The sequence below is a fragment of the Nesoenas mayeri genome (genome assembly GCF_963082525.1).
Source record: "Nesoenas mayeri genome assembly, chromosome: 3".
Taxonomy (NCBI): domain Eukaryota; kingdom Metazoa; phylum Chordata; class Aves; order Columbiformes; family Columbidae; genus Nesoenas; species Nesoenas mayeri.
In genome coordinates, this window is record NC_137544.1 from 116646370 (window position 1) to 116660906 (window position 14537).

Here is a 14537-nt window from a genome sequence, read left to right on the forward strand (position 1 = left end):
CTGCAGATTGCTACTGCATACTGATATCTGTCACCTTGGCATTTAGCTCTCTGACTATACTTTAGGTTAACACATCGATTAATCCAGACATTAGATAAAAGATAGAGTTTATTTAGAATGGAATATTAATTTGTAAATGGAATATGCTACTTATTTTCCAAAGTCCATGCCATACTGGCTTTGATACAGATCCATCCAGAACACCTGAAAAAGTGCTGAACTGTAGTTAGCCAAGACCTTGCTTCCGTATTACAACTTTATTGTCCAACTCTTCCTAGCTTTCTTTAACTCTATTTAAAGTATTTCAAGGTCTAGTGCTCATTCCTAACTTTTCCATTAACATCTCAACAAATTAATAATAACATACTACTCAGGTTCCTACAAATAAGGTATTTTCATGTCTGCTGTAATGATTTCAGGTATGCCATGGCCCGGTAGGATACGCTCCACTTTGTCATGTCTGCAACACAGTAACCTGGTATTGCTTTAGAAAAAGATGCATTAAATTTTCTAGGCAATACATAAAGCAGCATAAGTGGACGTATGTGTTTTTCCTTCCACATGGGAGAAGTAAAGTTACCTAGAAAAATGTGTTAATTTTACATGGAGTCTTATATGCTTCTCCCAATGAAAAAGTGACATTTCTGATTAGGGACACCACCTGAAGTTTGTATCAGTTAACTGGTGCCACTCTACTGATTTCTGGGGGTGTTAGATTGAGCCCTGGCTTTCACATTTTGAAAAACTGCCCGGCCTGAATCACTGAACAGTACCAATGTAGGCTATGCAAGTTTTACTTTACTTAGAGCATAAGACATAAAGTAATCCATCACAACAGTTGGGAATAAAGCACACACAAACACCAGTGCTTTTTCCTTTAGCTTTGCTACCATGTAACGTGCCTTCGGTGCAGGAGATGTTAAAGCATCTACCATAGCGTCTACAACCTCATTGCCATTAGTGCTTCCTTCACTGAGAATGCTGTTGAAGAAGTTTGCCCGCTCTTGAACGTATTCCTTATTGTAAACTGCCTTTTCTTCTTCACTGAGTTCATTCCAAATCTCTTCGGCACTGATTGGTGGCTGAATTTTTGTAGAGCGTGCATAATTTCCTGGCTGAATAATACAGACCTAAAAGCAAGATGTAAAACTTACCACAATGCAATCAGTCACTCTGAATTCAATTAAATACGATAGTCAGTAAAACAGATCAAAAGCTTTCTGCAGACAGATCTCTTCCAGACAATGCTGCTTTGTTGAAATTTTAACCTTGAAAACTTGACTGAAATCAAATATATTCCTGTGAAACATTGCAGAGGTGCTTTATTCTGACTTCCTCATTTCACTCTGATGTTAATGTTCTTGTTTTGACTACTCAGCATACCTTCACAGAATGCAATAATGCATCTTTGATTCATATAGAATGCTTAATGGTATAAATGTTTTGACAATAGTGAGACAAAGCATTTCAGTATGACTTTGATGTCTCCAAAGTGGAATACTTTGGATTTTTCCCTCAGTGGCGAATCTCCTGATTGGTAATTTCTTTTGCCCCAGTTTGGGACAAAAGGAGATGTTACAGGGAATTAGAAGGTTCTGGGGAAAAAATAGCTGTTTTCTCCAAGTGGGTGTAATTAAAACAGGTGTTTTCAGCCAAGTACAGAGGGGACCAAAGGTCCTGGTCTAGCTCTCAGTGATGTCGCTGGCAAATTTCCATAGATTTCTGTGCGTGTGGATTTAAATTGAAAACACACAAATCCTTTACTGCTCTGCCTGTTCTCTTTGCATGTGTTGTTGCTACTGTTCTGCTAACTTCTGAGGCTTCTGGGAAATTTCAGAGCAGGCTTAGTGCTTACAGGATGCATGTCTTTCCCCCATTAGCAGTGGGCTTGTTAAAACTTTGTAGATATCCAACATTAAAAACTCCATGGCATTTAACTGACTTGATTTCTAAAGACTACAAGCCAAGGTGAGAAAGGGGAGCACAGGGAAGAGGGATAGTGTCTTCTGCAAGGTCTTTGCAGGGCAGGTTCTGAGGCAAAGGCCAGCCAGTGCCTTGCATACAGTGAGAAACAGAAAAATAACTCTCATAGATACTGTGGAAATGTCTGGCAGTCTGGTTCACTGCATTGTGTGCTGAGGCTATTCTGGAGGTGGGGGAACAGTAAAAATCCCAAAATGACCGGAGTAGCTAACCTGTTAAACTAAGCTCTTCCATGCATTCGAGATTATCCTCAGCTAATTGGTGCAAATCCTCATCGTGCTGTGTGGAATTAGGATGTGTAAAATAACTTGCATTTTATAGGTTTATATTCATCCGAGAGGGGTAGTTAATAATGTGTGGCTGTAATTTCCTCCAACACAAAGCTTATGAACAATACTGTAAATCTGTGTATATAAGAGGTATACCAACATAAATCCTCAAGGGAAGACTTCTGGTGGTTGAGAAGTGTTTCAGCAATGGAGTGACTGCAGTGAAAAAGCCTAGTGAAGCTACTTAGTGATCTAAGCTTCAGGTTTGACTATCAATGTTGCTTAGACAGGGCACTAAGAGCACTCTTAGAGGCTTTTAGGTTTAGAGAATAAAAACATCACTTTGCGTGATACTGCCTCTTGTAGTGTAGCTATTCCCACAAAAAGGAAGGAGCTTTTAAGCACTGATGTTGTGAGAGGAGAGAGAAAGAACCCCTCAGGTAGGTGACAAGCATGTCGCTCACACCTGGGCTCTTTGCTCCTGCAGCCACCCCAGAGAAGGTTTCAGTTCCCTGAAGCTGTCACAAGCTCTTCACAGAGCATGGCACTGCACAGGCAGGCCTGACTGGGAAAGTTTCTCCCCTGTAGAGGTTGTGGAGAAAGGGTGGAAGTCTGATTGTTGGCACAAAGCAGAGGAGTGCTATCCCACAGCTTCAAAGAATGGCAAACATCACCCAGGTCCACCATTCTTAGTGATTTCCAGCTCACTAATTAACCACAGACAAACCACCTCTTTCCAAGGGGAAGCTGTACCCCTGGATTCAGCTCAGATCTTTATCTTTGTAATTCAGATGCACAGCACTTGCTTTGCACAAGATATTTTGCATGTGCTTGTTTCCCTTGACCAAAATTTACACCCCTGCACCATTATCTGGTATTGTTTCTGCAAGTGGCTTGCTTCTTTCCCCACAAAAAAGATGCATTTCAGCTCTGTAGGAAATTTCAGGAGTGAAACTTTTCTTTTTCTCAGACGAAAATCCATGTTGGAAATAGCAGGGAGTTTCACACAACAGCTACTCATTACATCACTTACCCGAACACCGAACTTCTTCATTTCCAGTCTTAGAGCATCACAGAATCTCTCAATAGCTGCCTTGGTCATAGAATAAATGCCATTTCCCAGAGAAAAATAGGCAATAATGCTGGACATGAAAACAATGCGTCCTGGAAAGAAAACAGTGCAAATAACATAGCTTCACTCTCAGTCTTTATCATAGAAGTGATTTACCTGAGTCTTCTGAGCTGCTAATAAAGTAGTATTTAGTATGATGCTGTTTTACTACATAGTATGGCAAAGCTGGGCTGTGTAAGTGTGAGGTCCCAGCACAGAAGTGCACCAAGCTGTGTAAAGCAGAGAACTTCACACAAAAACCTTCCTTCCATCTGGTGACAGATGCTGGGCCAGACAAAGCGTAACACATTCCCAACGTGCTGCTTATTCCTGCTGAGTCCTTCCAAGTCTGACACAGGATGAAAGAACTGGAAACAAAGCAGTCCCCTTAAAACTTTAGACTGAAGAATAGTAATAAAGATCAATGCTAGTAATAGGAGGAGTGCAGAGGAGAAATGATGATTTTCCTTGTGGTGGATATGTGACTACTCATACCACTATTTCTGCACTGAGTCCTGGCTTACAGCTGTGCATACAAAGCCAAAATCAGATTGTACAGTGATAACTGCTCCAGAGGAAGGTGACTTGACAGAATGTGTGCAGCCTTACGCTGCCTTTCTGTGATTTCCCTGATCTGTGCTGCTTTCTTTCCCCATTATAACTCTTGCCAAGTTCAGGCATGCATTAAATAGCAGAAATTTCTTATTTGAGGTGCTGGGCTGTTGTTTACTTGTAAACTTCTATCACATAGTCACACCATGGAGTAAGAAATGTGTGAATGTGGATACACAAATACCAGAGGTGAGAGAGAAGATGGCCTCGTTGCTAACAACATGGAGAATGTAGTTGCTGTCACAGATGCAGATAGCGTCTGTGCCCCAATCTGACCAAATGGCACAGGCTTGTGGGATATCAAAAGGGTATAATGAGAATGCAGAGAAATCTGTCATTTTGAATTAGGTTCCCTGCCTTCCTACACGGTGTCTGGAGTAAATCTTACACACAATAACAGAACGACTACCAGCTTGCTGATAAAGATGCTGCATCAGCTGGCCTGGCCATCTGGAAAAGTTATGGGGAGATGTTGCTTCTCTCAGAGTAGGACACTTAATTTTAGGAGGGCAATACCTTCCTTTGCAAATATTAATAATATTTAAGTTTCTTCTGGGAGTAGGGGTAGTCAGATGCTTCCTTCAGAACACAGCTGCTGGCTGGCAAGATGGTAGGATGACCTCTGCCTCTGTTATCCAGTAGCTAAGTGACTTGGGGCAGGCACCCAGGATGTGGGACACATCACTTCTGTCTTTGCCTAAGAGAGCTTTCCTAGGAGAATGCTCTAACATCCGTAATTCAGGCTTTTCATTTGAACAGGTCACTTGCTGCTCCCAAAAACATGAGCTTTAGCTGTCCTGCTGACCCAGCAAGGAAGGGAACAGGACAAAGATTATTCCTAGAAGTACTTTGGCTTCTCCTCCTACATAGATGGGACTTGAAAATAGTGTGCGCAGTTAATCAAGGCAGCACTGACAGCCGGGAGTGACATGCAGAGCACTCTTTCAAGATAAGGTATTTTGTGTGTGCAGACACCCAAACCCAAATCTTCTAAAAGTTTATGCATGTGCTGAGTATCACACACACAATTAGTCCCTTTTGCTTCAAAGTAACCCCTTGCAATTCACGAAGTCAGACAAATGCTTCCAGTGTATCAGTATCACAGAGTTTTAGTAGTAAGTGGAATGTGACAGAAAAAATGTGACGTCTCCCCATGTAAATGCCACGTAACACACCAGGTATATACAATAGGACATTCTTTTACAAAAACACATACAGTTTGCAGTATTTAAAGGTGTCTTTTCTTTTTCTTGCATCAGAATATCATCAACCAAAGGCAACCAAGCAGGAAGAAGCAGAGCAGCCAAAAAGGGGATGCTTTTATTTTACTGATGTTTTGTGCAGCAGTGGCATCTGGGGCTTCTGGAAGAAACCTAGCCCTTACTGTGCTTGGTGCTATATACACACAGAACAAATCCTCACCTGAAGGAGCTTACAACTTAAATAGACAAGCTAAGCAAAAAGGGGAGAAAGGAAAAGGGTATCTTTCTAGCGACAGGTAGGGAACAAACTGCAGAGCAACTGAGACATGCTGCAGGTGGCTATTTGAACCATTTCTTCTCAGAAGAAAGGATAAAGCCCATGCATATGGAGGTCCATGCAAATGAATGTATCCCATTCAATACCCATGCATCTCTGTACAGTACTGTTTCACATACTTGAAGTTTCCTGCAAAGGTCACAGGATCTTGCTAGGCCTGGAACTGGAAGTTAGATGTCTCTAGTTCACCTCTGTAGGATCATCCTTCCTCTCCTAATTGCCAAACAGTAAAATAGTAAAGCCTAAATAATAAAGATAAGCAGGAGTTTATTGGATCTTTGTGTTTTCTGACTGTCAGTGCTTGAAAAGTCTTGCTTGGGCTTAATGATCTACTGTAAGCATTCTCTCTCTTTTGAATCACTGAGATAATTCATTATTTGTAATTACTTTTTTTCTGTATATTCTAAAGACAGAATCTTTAAGGGCATGTTTTCCTCTCAGGGCTTTACCCTCTTTTCAGGATCAAGTTGCTCTTTCAGGCCACTCAGAAGGAAGCTGTCATTTCAGTTCAATGAGAGACAATTAAGGCTTCTTTTATAGATGCTACATTACCCTGATTATAGTAAGCTAATTATTCTACAACTCTAAATAACAGTGGATTAGCATTACCCTTGTATTTCCTTAGAAGAGGAAGAAATGCCAGAGTTGTCCTGATGCTCCCAAGGAGATTCACATCTGCAAATTTTTCATATTTCTCCATAGACAGCCACCCTGTCTCACCAAATGTTGATATTCCTGCATTGTTGACAAGCCCCCAGAAACCTATGGAAGAGAAATGTCTCAACAAGCATCTTTCACTGCAAAACGACCACCATTAGGCGACAAAACAACAGTAGTGATTTGGAAACAACTTTTTAATTGTTATCTTTTTGTCTTTTCTACTTATAAGTGCAGGCACGTTTTATCTAATGAAGGAACATAATTGTGTTCTTCATCTGGACTATGTAACTCTCAGTGCTATTTAATAATCGCTTTAAAGTCATCTTAAGTTATTTATGAATAACATGATCTGGGAGACTACATCTTACCGCCAATGCGGTGTACCATGATATTTTAATTACTTTAATCCCAGTGCATGCTATGAGCAGCTTTGTGAAAATTATATTAAGCAGTCTAAAGGCTAAGGGGTAATATTTTCAAAGAGCCTGATTAATTTAGGAGCCTGAATCTTGGAGCTTTGGCTCAGGACTGGAGCTTTGATTCCTTCTGAACTCAGCCAGAATCAAGTACGTGGGTGTAGCATTGCATAAAGTAACCGAGTAAGGTCAGTGGCTACAGTATTTTTTGGATCTTGTACTCTTGCCCAACTCTGCTCCCCACATAACAATGCGTCTTAGAGCCATAGGAGCCCAGCCCCCTGACATGCTGTAAGATTCCAGTGTTTACAAGCAGAAATGTATCAGCAGCAAAGCTTGTTCTGACACAGCTCTACATCAAGTGCAAGCCCTTTAGCCCAAAGCCACAGAACACTTCATGTGAGCGCTAATAACCTCGACTGTTGGAAATGCTTTCTCGTTGAAGTGTCGAGTGCTTGCAGTTCAGAGCTGATGTGCTGCCTAAACATGCTGATTACACCGTGCTGACTTGCTCTTGCCCTCAGAGCACGTATCTGTAGATGTATGGTAAAGCAGCGACATGGTGCTTTTGAAAACATTCCTATTTCTGTCCTCAAATCCTGACTGAGGGTATTTCTAGGGTGACCAGCAGTGTAACTAAATACACAGAGAAGGCAGCTAAGTTTGCAGCCTGTCTCCACCAGCCTTGAAAATTTTGCTTATGCATTTTTAAAGATTTCTTGTACTTGTCTGAGGCAAATGATTGTTCTGTCATGCTTCCTACAGGATCTCCAAGCCCAAGTTTCTGGAGAGGCAGAGTGGACAACAGTGCCTCTCTGGACACAGGGCCTGAGGCATGGGTGTGGTGTGACCCTGCCATAGCGTCTTGTGCCCGTGGTGGCAGAGAGATTCTCTGGGGACCTTTGGTCACCCTGGTGAAGGTGTTGCAGAAACCCTTGGGCTGAACTCTTTCTGATCTTTTCTGACAAAGCTCCTGCAAGGATTTCATGGTATCTTGGTTCTTCCAGAGCCCTGCTAGGAACTGCTAATACATTATTTCCTTTACAACAACAGCTAAAGCTGAAAGTCCATTTTTTTTTTTTTAAATTAGTCTGTAAAGCTGTAAGCTTATTTCTCTTTCTTAAAATGGAACTAACCCCACGGGACTGATATCCTTGTAAAATTTTTCAAGACCAGTGGATTAGAGAGTACTCTGTAAAAGCTAATTATCAATATTTTGTACTTGCATGTGATCTGATCTACAGATGGACTGCGTAGCTGCATATCCCATCTGTTTCTACTGAAAGCTGGAGGCCTCTGTACTTAGCTTTATTTTTATATAATCTAACATAACACAAACTAAAGCCTGGCATCACTGTAAAAGCTGTTCCCTGATCTTTTCAGCTTTACCTTTCCTAAATGCCACTGCATCCTGCACAGCAAAGCAAGAACACTTGCTCCACATATCCCTGAATTCCTTAGGGCTTCAGAAACACAGCCATCAAACTTTAGACAATTGATTTTCTTCCTCTTTCTCTAAACTGTGAAACACAGAATTTAGCTTGTAGGGCTTGAGTTTTCTCTCCAGCGCTTTGTCAGCTGTCGCTCATGTCCTTCCTAGAGTCCATGCGGTTAGTGGGAAGGCCAGCCTGCGTGCACAAACAGGCAGAGTTCACAAAATAATGGCTCCTTTCTGTGCAGATGACAAATCAAAAGAGGCAAAAAACTTGCTTGAGTTAAACTGAAACAGACTTTTTTTAAAGAGAAGATTAAATAAAACATAAAAAGATATTTTGTTTGGGGTCAGTACAAAACATTTTAGTTGCCCTCAAGCAAAACATATTGTTACTCAGAACATTTCAGCCTTCCCAAGTGAGAAATGTTCTGATATTTTCCACAAATTTTCCTGCCGCTTTGTTCAGTTGAATCAATTTGCAAAGTTCTACCCAAATAACAAACAGTTCATTATTCCCTTATGCCACTTTTTCAGAAGGTTTCCTACCTCCTGAGAAACAACCTGCCCAGCTATGTACTCAGGATACTTCAATCAGCTTTGGTCTTCCTTTCCTGAAATGTTTGTGGTAAAAATTAATGCTATAAATGTGCATACAAAATATATTGTATATTTGCCTAGACAAATGCAGCTCAGATAACCTGAGAAGTATAGTCCTTAGATGGAAAGCTAGAAGGACAAGGCACAAGTAAGAACTGAACCCGAGAAGGAGAAAGACACTGCATTTCCTGAAAGTGTCCATGCACAGACACATTAGGAAAAAGCAGCTGAAGTTTGATCAGGAAAAGAAAAATTACTTAGACTGTCAAAACAGAACTCAGTCCAAGCACAATTTCGGAAGAGGGGTGTTCAGACCATATATGCTACAGCAGGCAGGGAATAAATAAACTGGGAAGCAGAACTGGACGTCAAATGGATTTTCAGTGATCTCTGTGTTGGGAAAATGGATCCCGAGGACAAAGATTAAGAGCTAAAAAGATCTAAAAAGATCTAACAGCTAAAAGATCTAAAAAATCACTTTAGGAGACCTAACTTAAGATAATATCTGAGTTTAGCCACGTTTTCTAAACTCAAACACATATTCTTGATTTCATGTGTCTTTGGAGTTTCTGTCTAAACCTGAGCCCCTGTAAAAATGACAGGCTCTTTCCTGAAAGATTCCAATCCAATACTAGAGGAAACCAGGCAAAGGAAGGGAAGTGTGATTTGCCATATTCATATGGAAAAAATGGAGGGAACAAGCCAGTCTGTCTGTGGCAATGCCGGATGTTGGTGGTGACAGGTCAGCTGAGACTCCTGAGTTTCAGATACGGACACTCATGAGTCACCAGCCTTTGCTCGGGATATTATGTTGTGGTCATCTTCATTGAAAGGATGAGTCTATTTGAATAGGAAGTCTGGTACTATGGGCCTACTGGGTAGATTCTGTGAATAGGAAATAACAATTAAGTGGAGGGGAGTATTTAATAACCCACAAGTAGGATGCAGGACTAAAACTAATATCCCTCCCTTCTAGCTAGCTACATGTCACCCACTCACAATAGGCAAGGAAGGGAATTCCTGTTTTAAACAGAAAAAGAAAAAAAATGAGGTTTGCTTTAGAGCTTAAGAGAATTGCAAATCAACATGCTCCAAAGTTCTTGTTCTACTTCATCTTGGTTTTAATGTGCAAGTGCAAGAAGTTTCTTCTTTTTAAGCAAGAAAGGACTCTAAATATTTTAGAAAGTCATCTTAATGGGTGCATAAGCCATAAAAAACAAATAAAAAAAAAAAAGGCAGGAGAGACAGTTATAGAGAATGAGCTACATGCTATGGAAATTGATTTGCCATCCTTTCAGACTGACATAATTTTACAGTCTAGAATAGAACAAATATTTACAAGGAAACAAACTATGAAGTGGTCCAATATCTAGCTAGTTGTGTTAGCCGTAGTTTGGATTTCTACTGTGGCATAACAGAGAAGATAAGGTGGAGTTTGGGTTATTTATCTCATGGTTACGGCATAACTAGTGTAGGGAGTACTGTCGTTTATTCCTGATATTTAGTTGTACATTTTATACTAAATAGTCTACTTAAAGCAGAAATTATTGCAGGCACAGGAAAATGCCAGAGCGCAGTATTCCTCCATCCTGGATGACCTCTCTTAGCATCAGCAACTGCCGACTGAGGCTTCTTGGATTCATTTTCCCCAGACCCAGGAACTTCTTATTTCTTTCCATGCAGTGAATTGACTCAGTGGGAGAGTGACTCTTGCGTCCAGCGGAGTCCACAATGAGGCGGTTAACTTCTTCATTGGGACTTTAGGCAAAAAATACAGGCTCTACAGTGTAGAGCCTCTTCAACTTGGGTCTAGGTTTGAGGCAACTGAAATCTGCCAAAGAACAAGATTCAGGATGGACCTGAGTTCTCTGAGCCTCTGTTCGCTGCCAGCTTCTTGTCTGGAGAACCCTCTGTAGCAGATTGCACACTTTTCAGGACAGGGACTTTCTTACCTTGTGCATGTATCATGTCTAGTACAAAACAATATGTGATGCTGACCAGGCTCAACAGACTTTATGAAAATATAAGCAAAATCATTCTGCAAGTTTGAAGGGAAGAAAATAGTGCAGAGAGGTGTAATAAATGCAAGAAAACATGTATTTTCATCAACTACAAAGAAAGATTTCAGATAAAGGACAAAATTTTGGCTTATCAGATTACAATGACTTGGAAGACAGCATATCTGCCAATGTCTGGCATTCAAACAAGTCATACTTGTCTGAGATTCACAGTCCATGGAAAGGATGATACTGTAATCATAAAGAATAAATATTTACTCTTTACCAGTATTTACTGTGAGCTATTTAAACACAGTATGCAAAAAGCGATGGCTGTTCAACTGCTTTCTCCTTATTTGTGACATCTTCTGAGGTTTCAGTGTGGAATGCGTAGCCTTCACACACTCACTGTTAAACCTGAAGATTGCCAAAGGAGTTTCTTTTTGACCATTTTTTGAATGATATAGGAGGGTTTTAGTGACCTGACTGCAAGTCCAGCATGCTGTTGTGATGTACTTAAAATCTGTGGTACCTGAGTTAAACTGATTATAGTAAAAATGCCATGAAGTGCAGAGAGGGAACAATCCCTAAGGAAATGTGTAGTGATTCCCAGAGACACATCCCTTTTTTCAGTTTCTACAGGGCTTTGCTGAATACAATTACCTGTTCTGAGGGAAGGGGAGAGAGAGACAGAATTGTCCAACGGTTCTTACCAGCTAAAAGAGCATCCAGAACTTTGACTGTAACTATTTCAAAGGTGGATGCTTTCACAGCTTTTTAAGTAAGATAATCTGTGATCTACTATAACCTTTCAGCACAACCCTGGATTCCTACATCAGTTTGAATTGTTTGTGCAAAAAAAAAAAAACCAAAAGCAGGTTTTTTGTCTGTCCAGTGCTTATTTAAAACGGTCCACTGGTCTCACCACCTGCTCTTTGTTCTCCTTACCACAAATGTCCAACATGTACTTGATTTTCAGTGTGGTCTGTTTCCTGGTGCAGGCTTTGGATGTTCCTGTCTATGACCCAGTAGGGAAAATGTCCCAAGGTTTCACCACAGAAAGTTCTTTAACTGGTGGGACATTGAGGCACATGCTGTGCTGCCCGTGCTTTGGGAACCTTTGAGTAGCAGATAAAATGCTATCTGCAGAGCAAACGTCCTTTTCTCATCTTTTAGGTACTTTCAGAATATAAAAGCAGTTACAGATGGTTCATAATTCTCTTTCCTAATGAAAAATAATGTCATTAAAAAAAAATCTTTGACCAGAATGTAAAAAAAATAAATTGGTTAATAAGAAAGTTAACCTTATGTTGAATTATTAAATTGAAATTGTTTTTATCAAGTTAAAATGCCAAAGAAAGCATCTATTTTCAGAGATGCCAAGAAGGACCACTCCTACTAAAGTCTTATGCTTAAATATTCTACATGAGTATCCTCACAGTTTCATTACACTTGCGATAAAAAAATGTATGTCCATATATTTTATAAATTATGAAGAAGACTTATGGCATTCACTCCATTAATATCAGACTTTAAAATAGCTTTTTGCTCTTTTTTATTTAATAAATTTAGGAGGACGATTACTTGATAATTGGGAGTTTCCCAAATGGTGTATGTGCTATCTGACACTATAAAACTAGATTTTGTCTTTCTTGGCCCCTCCAGCAAGCCCTGACATCGCTCATGTGATTAGCCCTGACCTGAAGGCACATCCACACACTTATGAGCAAGGACAACCAGCAAGTTAGTGCTGAACTGTGGACTCGAGTCTACACGACAGCATGAACACCATCATTGCATAAACTGACAGAATTACAGGATAAATTGTCTGTAACCCAGAGTTTCAGGTGACCCAGTCCCCATTGAGCCTGTAAGGCTCATCTGTGTTGTCTCTGCAGCTTGGGAAAGAGCCTGAGAGGGGAAGGCTCTGCCTCTTAATCAGATAAGGTCAAGATCAACCATAAATACACTTACTTACTGAGCAGCATCTAGGCTTTTTCTTACTTCCCTTCTGATTTCATCCCTTTCCCAACATGCTAATAGACCAGGCAGGCAGAGGCCTTGCATTTCATTATCATTCTGCATGCATTATTCTTTGCTTATATTCCCTGTGTGAGCAGGAGGTGTTTGTAGTTCTGAGGGAATCTTACTTCTGAGCCTGAGTAAGCCTGTTCTGCGCCAAGTGGATCCCCTGGTATTACACTGGGTGACTCTCACCCTGCAGCCTAAGTAGGAAAGGAGGTAACTCTGATCCTACTACCTGCACCCTGTCATGTGTTCTTAAGGGATAACCCAGGATTTAGGTTGTCTGCAAGGATTCTACAAGCTAAAATCTATCCATTCCCCTAGGCGTGTGTTCCCTGTAGGGTGTATAATTGACATGTTTCCTTTTAAGTAAACCTTTGAGGGATGAGCTTGGCAAACCTCAAGTTGTACCACAAAACAGCTGGTCCCATGTGGCAAGGCAGCTGTCTTATCGAAATTTCTTTTATTTATTCTCCCTTTCAGAAGTCATGCCCAGAAATACATCACCTTCCTGCTGCCTCCTCTGTGTGCACACTTGTTCTTTGCATTCCCTGCAGTTTCCTTCTGTTGGATACCTGGGGAGGGATCCCAGGGATCCCTGTACTGGGGATTTTCTTTTTTGGCAGACAGGTAACACCTGTGGCACAGGGAAAAGCGCACCTATTTTCCACTGTCAGCATCTTTGGATAGGCCACGGTTTGTGTACTGCTTAGCCAAGCACCAATGCACTTTTTAATATAAAATATTGTTGTTATTACTGATAGCAGTAACTGCAGTTAAGCACCCTTATTGACACCGCTTCCTAGCCACGAGTGACAGTCCAGCTGACCCTCCCAGGCAGCTCCTGCTCAGCAGCCCCCTCCAAACCCCAGGCGAACTGAGGGGCCGTTTTCGGGACGCCCGTGTCCGCCGGTCCTGCTCCTCCCTCCCGCCCCTCCCGCTGCCCGGGAGCCGCCTCGCCCAGGCGGCGGATGGGGCCGGGCCGATGAGCGGCCGCCCCGGAGCTCCGGTAGCCGAGAGCGGGGCTCGCACCGCCGTGTCCCAAGGACATCCCCGCCCGCCTCACCTCACCTCGCTCGGGCAGGTGGCTGAGCACCAGCTCCTTGGCCGCCAGCACGTCCCCGGCGCGGGTGACATCGAGCCGCAGGACGCGCAAGCGGCCGGCACCCGCTTCTCGCTGCAGCCGCCGCGCCCCCTCGCCGCCGGGGCACAGGCAGCCGGCGAAGACGGTGAAGCCGAGGCGGTGGAGGCGGAGCGCCAGCAGGTGCCCGAAGCCGCTGTCGCAGCCGGTGATGAGCACGGCCCGGCCGGCCGGCTCCAGCGGCACCGCCCCGCTCCGCCGCAGCCGCGCCAGCAGCAGCAGCAGCAGGAGGAGGAGGAGGAGAGGGGCCGCTGCCCACATGCTGCCCGCGCCGCCGCCGCGCCGTGTGGGCGGGAGGGAGGCGGCGGGGAGCGCCCTGCCCGCCCGCCATCCCCTCCCCCGGGCAGCGGCGGTCCGCAGGCACCGCCCTCGCCCCCGGGCTTGCGGGTCTGGGGCCGGGCGGCGGCGGTGGTGAAGGGAGCTGGCGTCCTGGTGAAGCCTCCGGCTTGGTCTCTCCCCACCGGCGGCCACGCACCTGTTGAGCCCCGTGCTACTCGTGGCTTGTTTGGAAAAAAAACCACAACAATCAGGCTGTCAGCATCGTGCGATGGCCTGTCGGCTGGATCTGTGCGGTCAAAAGGGAGCTGCGTCGTGCTGAAATCCAGTGTTGTAGTTCAGCCTCTCTGCTCACCCGAATTTCCCACAGTCCCGTCACTACAGACTAGCCATAGGGCGTGACATGAAAGTATCATGAGTATTTCTAGATCTGCGAGATGAGGATTTCTAATATAGTTGCATTATTATTTTATAGT

The 14537-nt window shown here is 42.9% G+C and overlaps 1 protein-coding gene across 1 annotated transcript; it reads right to left on the reverse strand.

Annotated features, from left to right (window-relative positions):
* Positions 1–782: 782 nt before the first annotated feature.
* On the reverse strand, positions 783–14046 carry LOC308038413 (D-beta-hydroxybutyrate dehydrogenase, mitochondrial-like; the record flags this gene model as incomplete). Its single annotated transcript, XM_080340921.1, has 4 exons — positions 783–1130; positions 3286–3416; positions 6124–6276; positions 13716–14046. 4 exons carry the CDS (start codon positions 14044–14046, stop codon positions 783–785), a joined length of 963 nt encoding a protein of 320 aa, XP_080197047.1.
* Between the last annotated feature and the right edge of the window lie 491 nt (positions 14047–14537).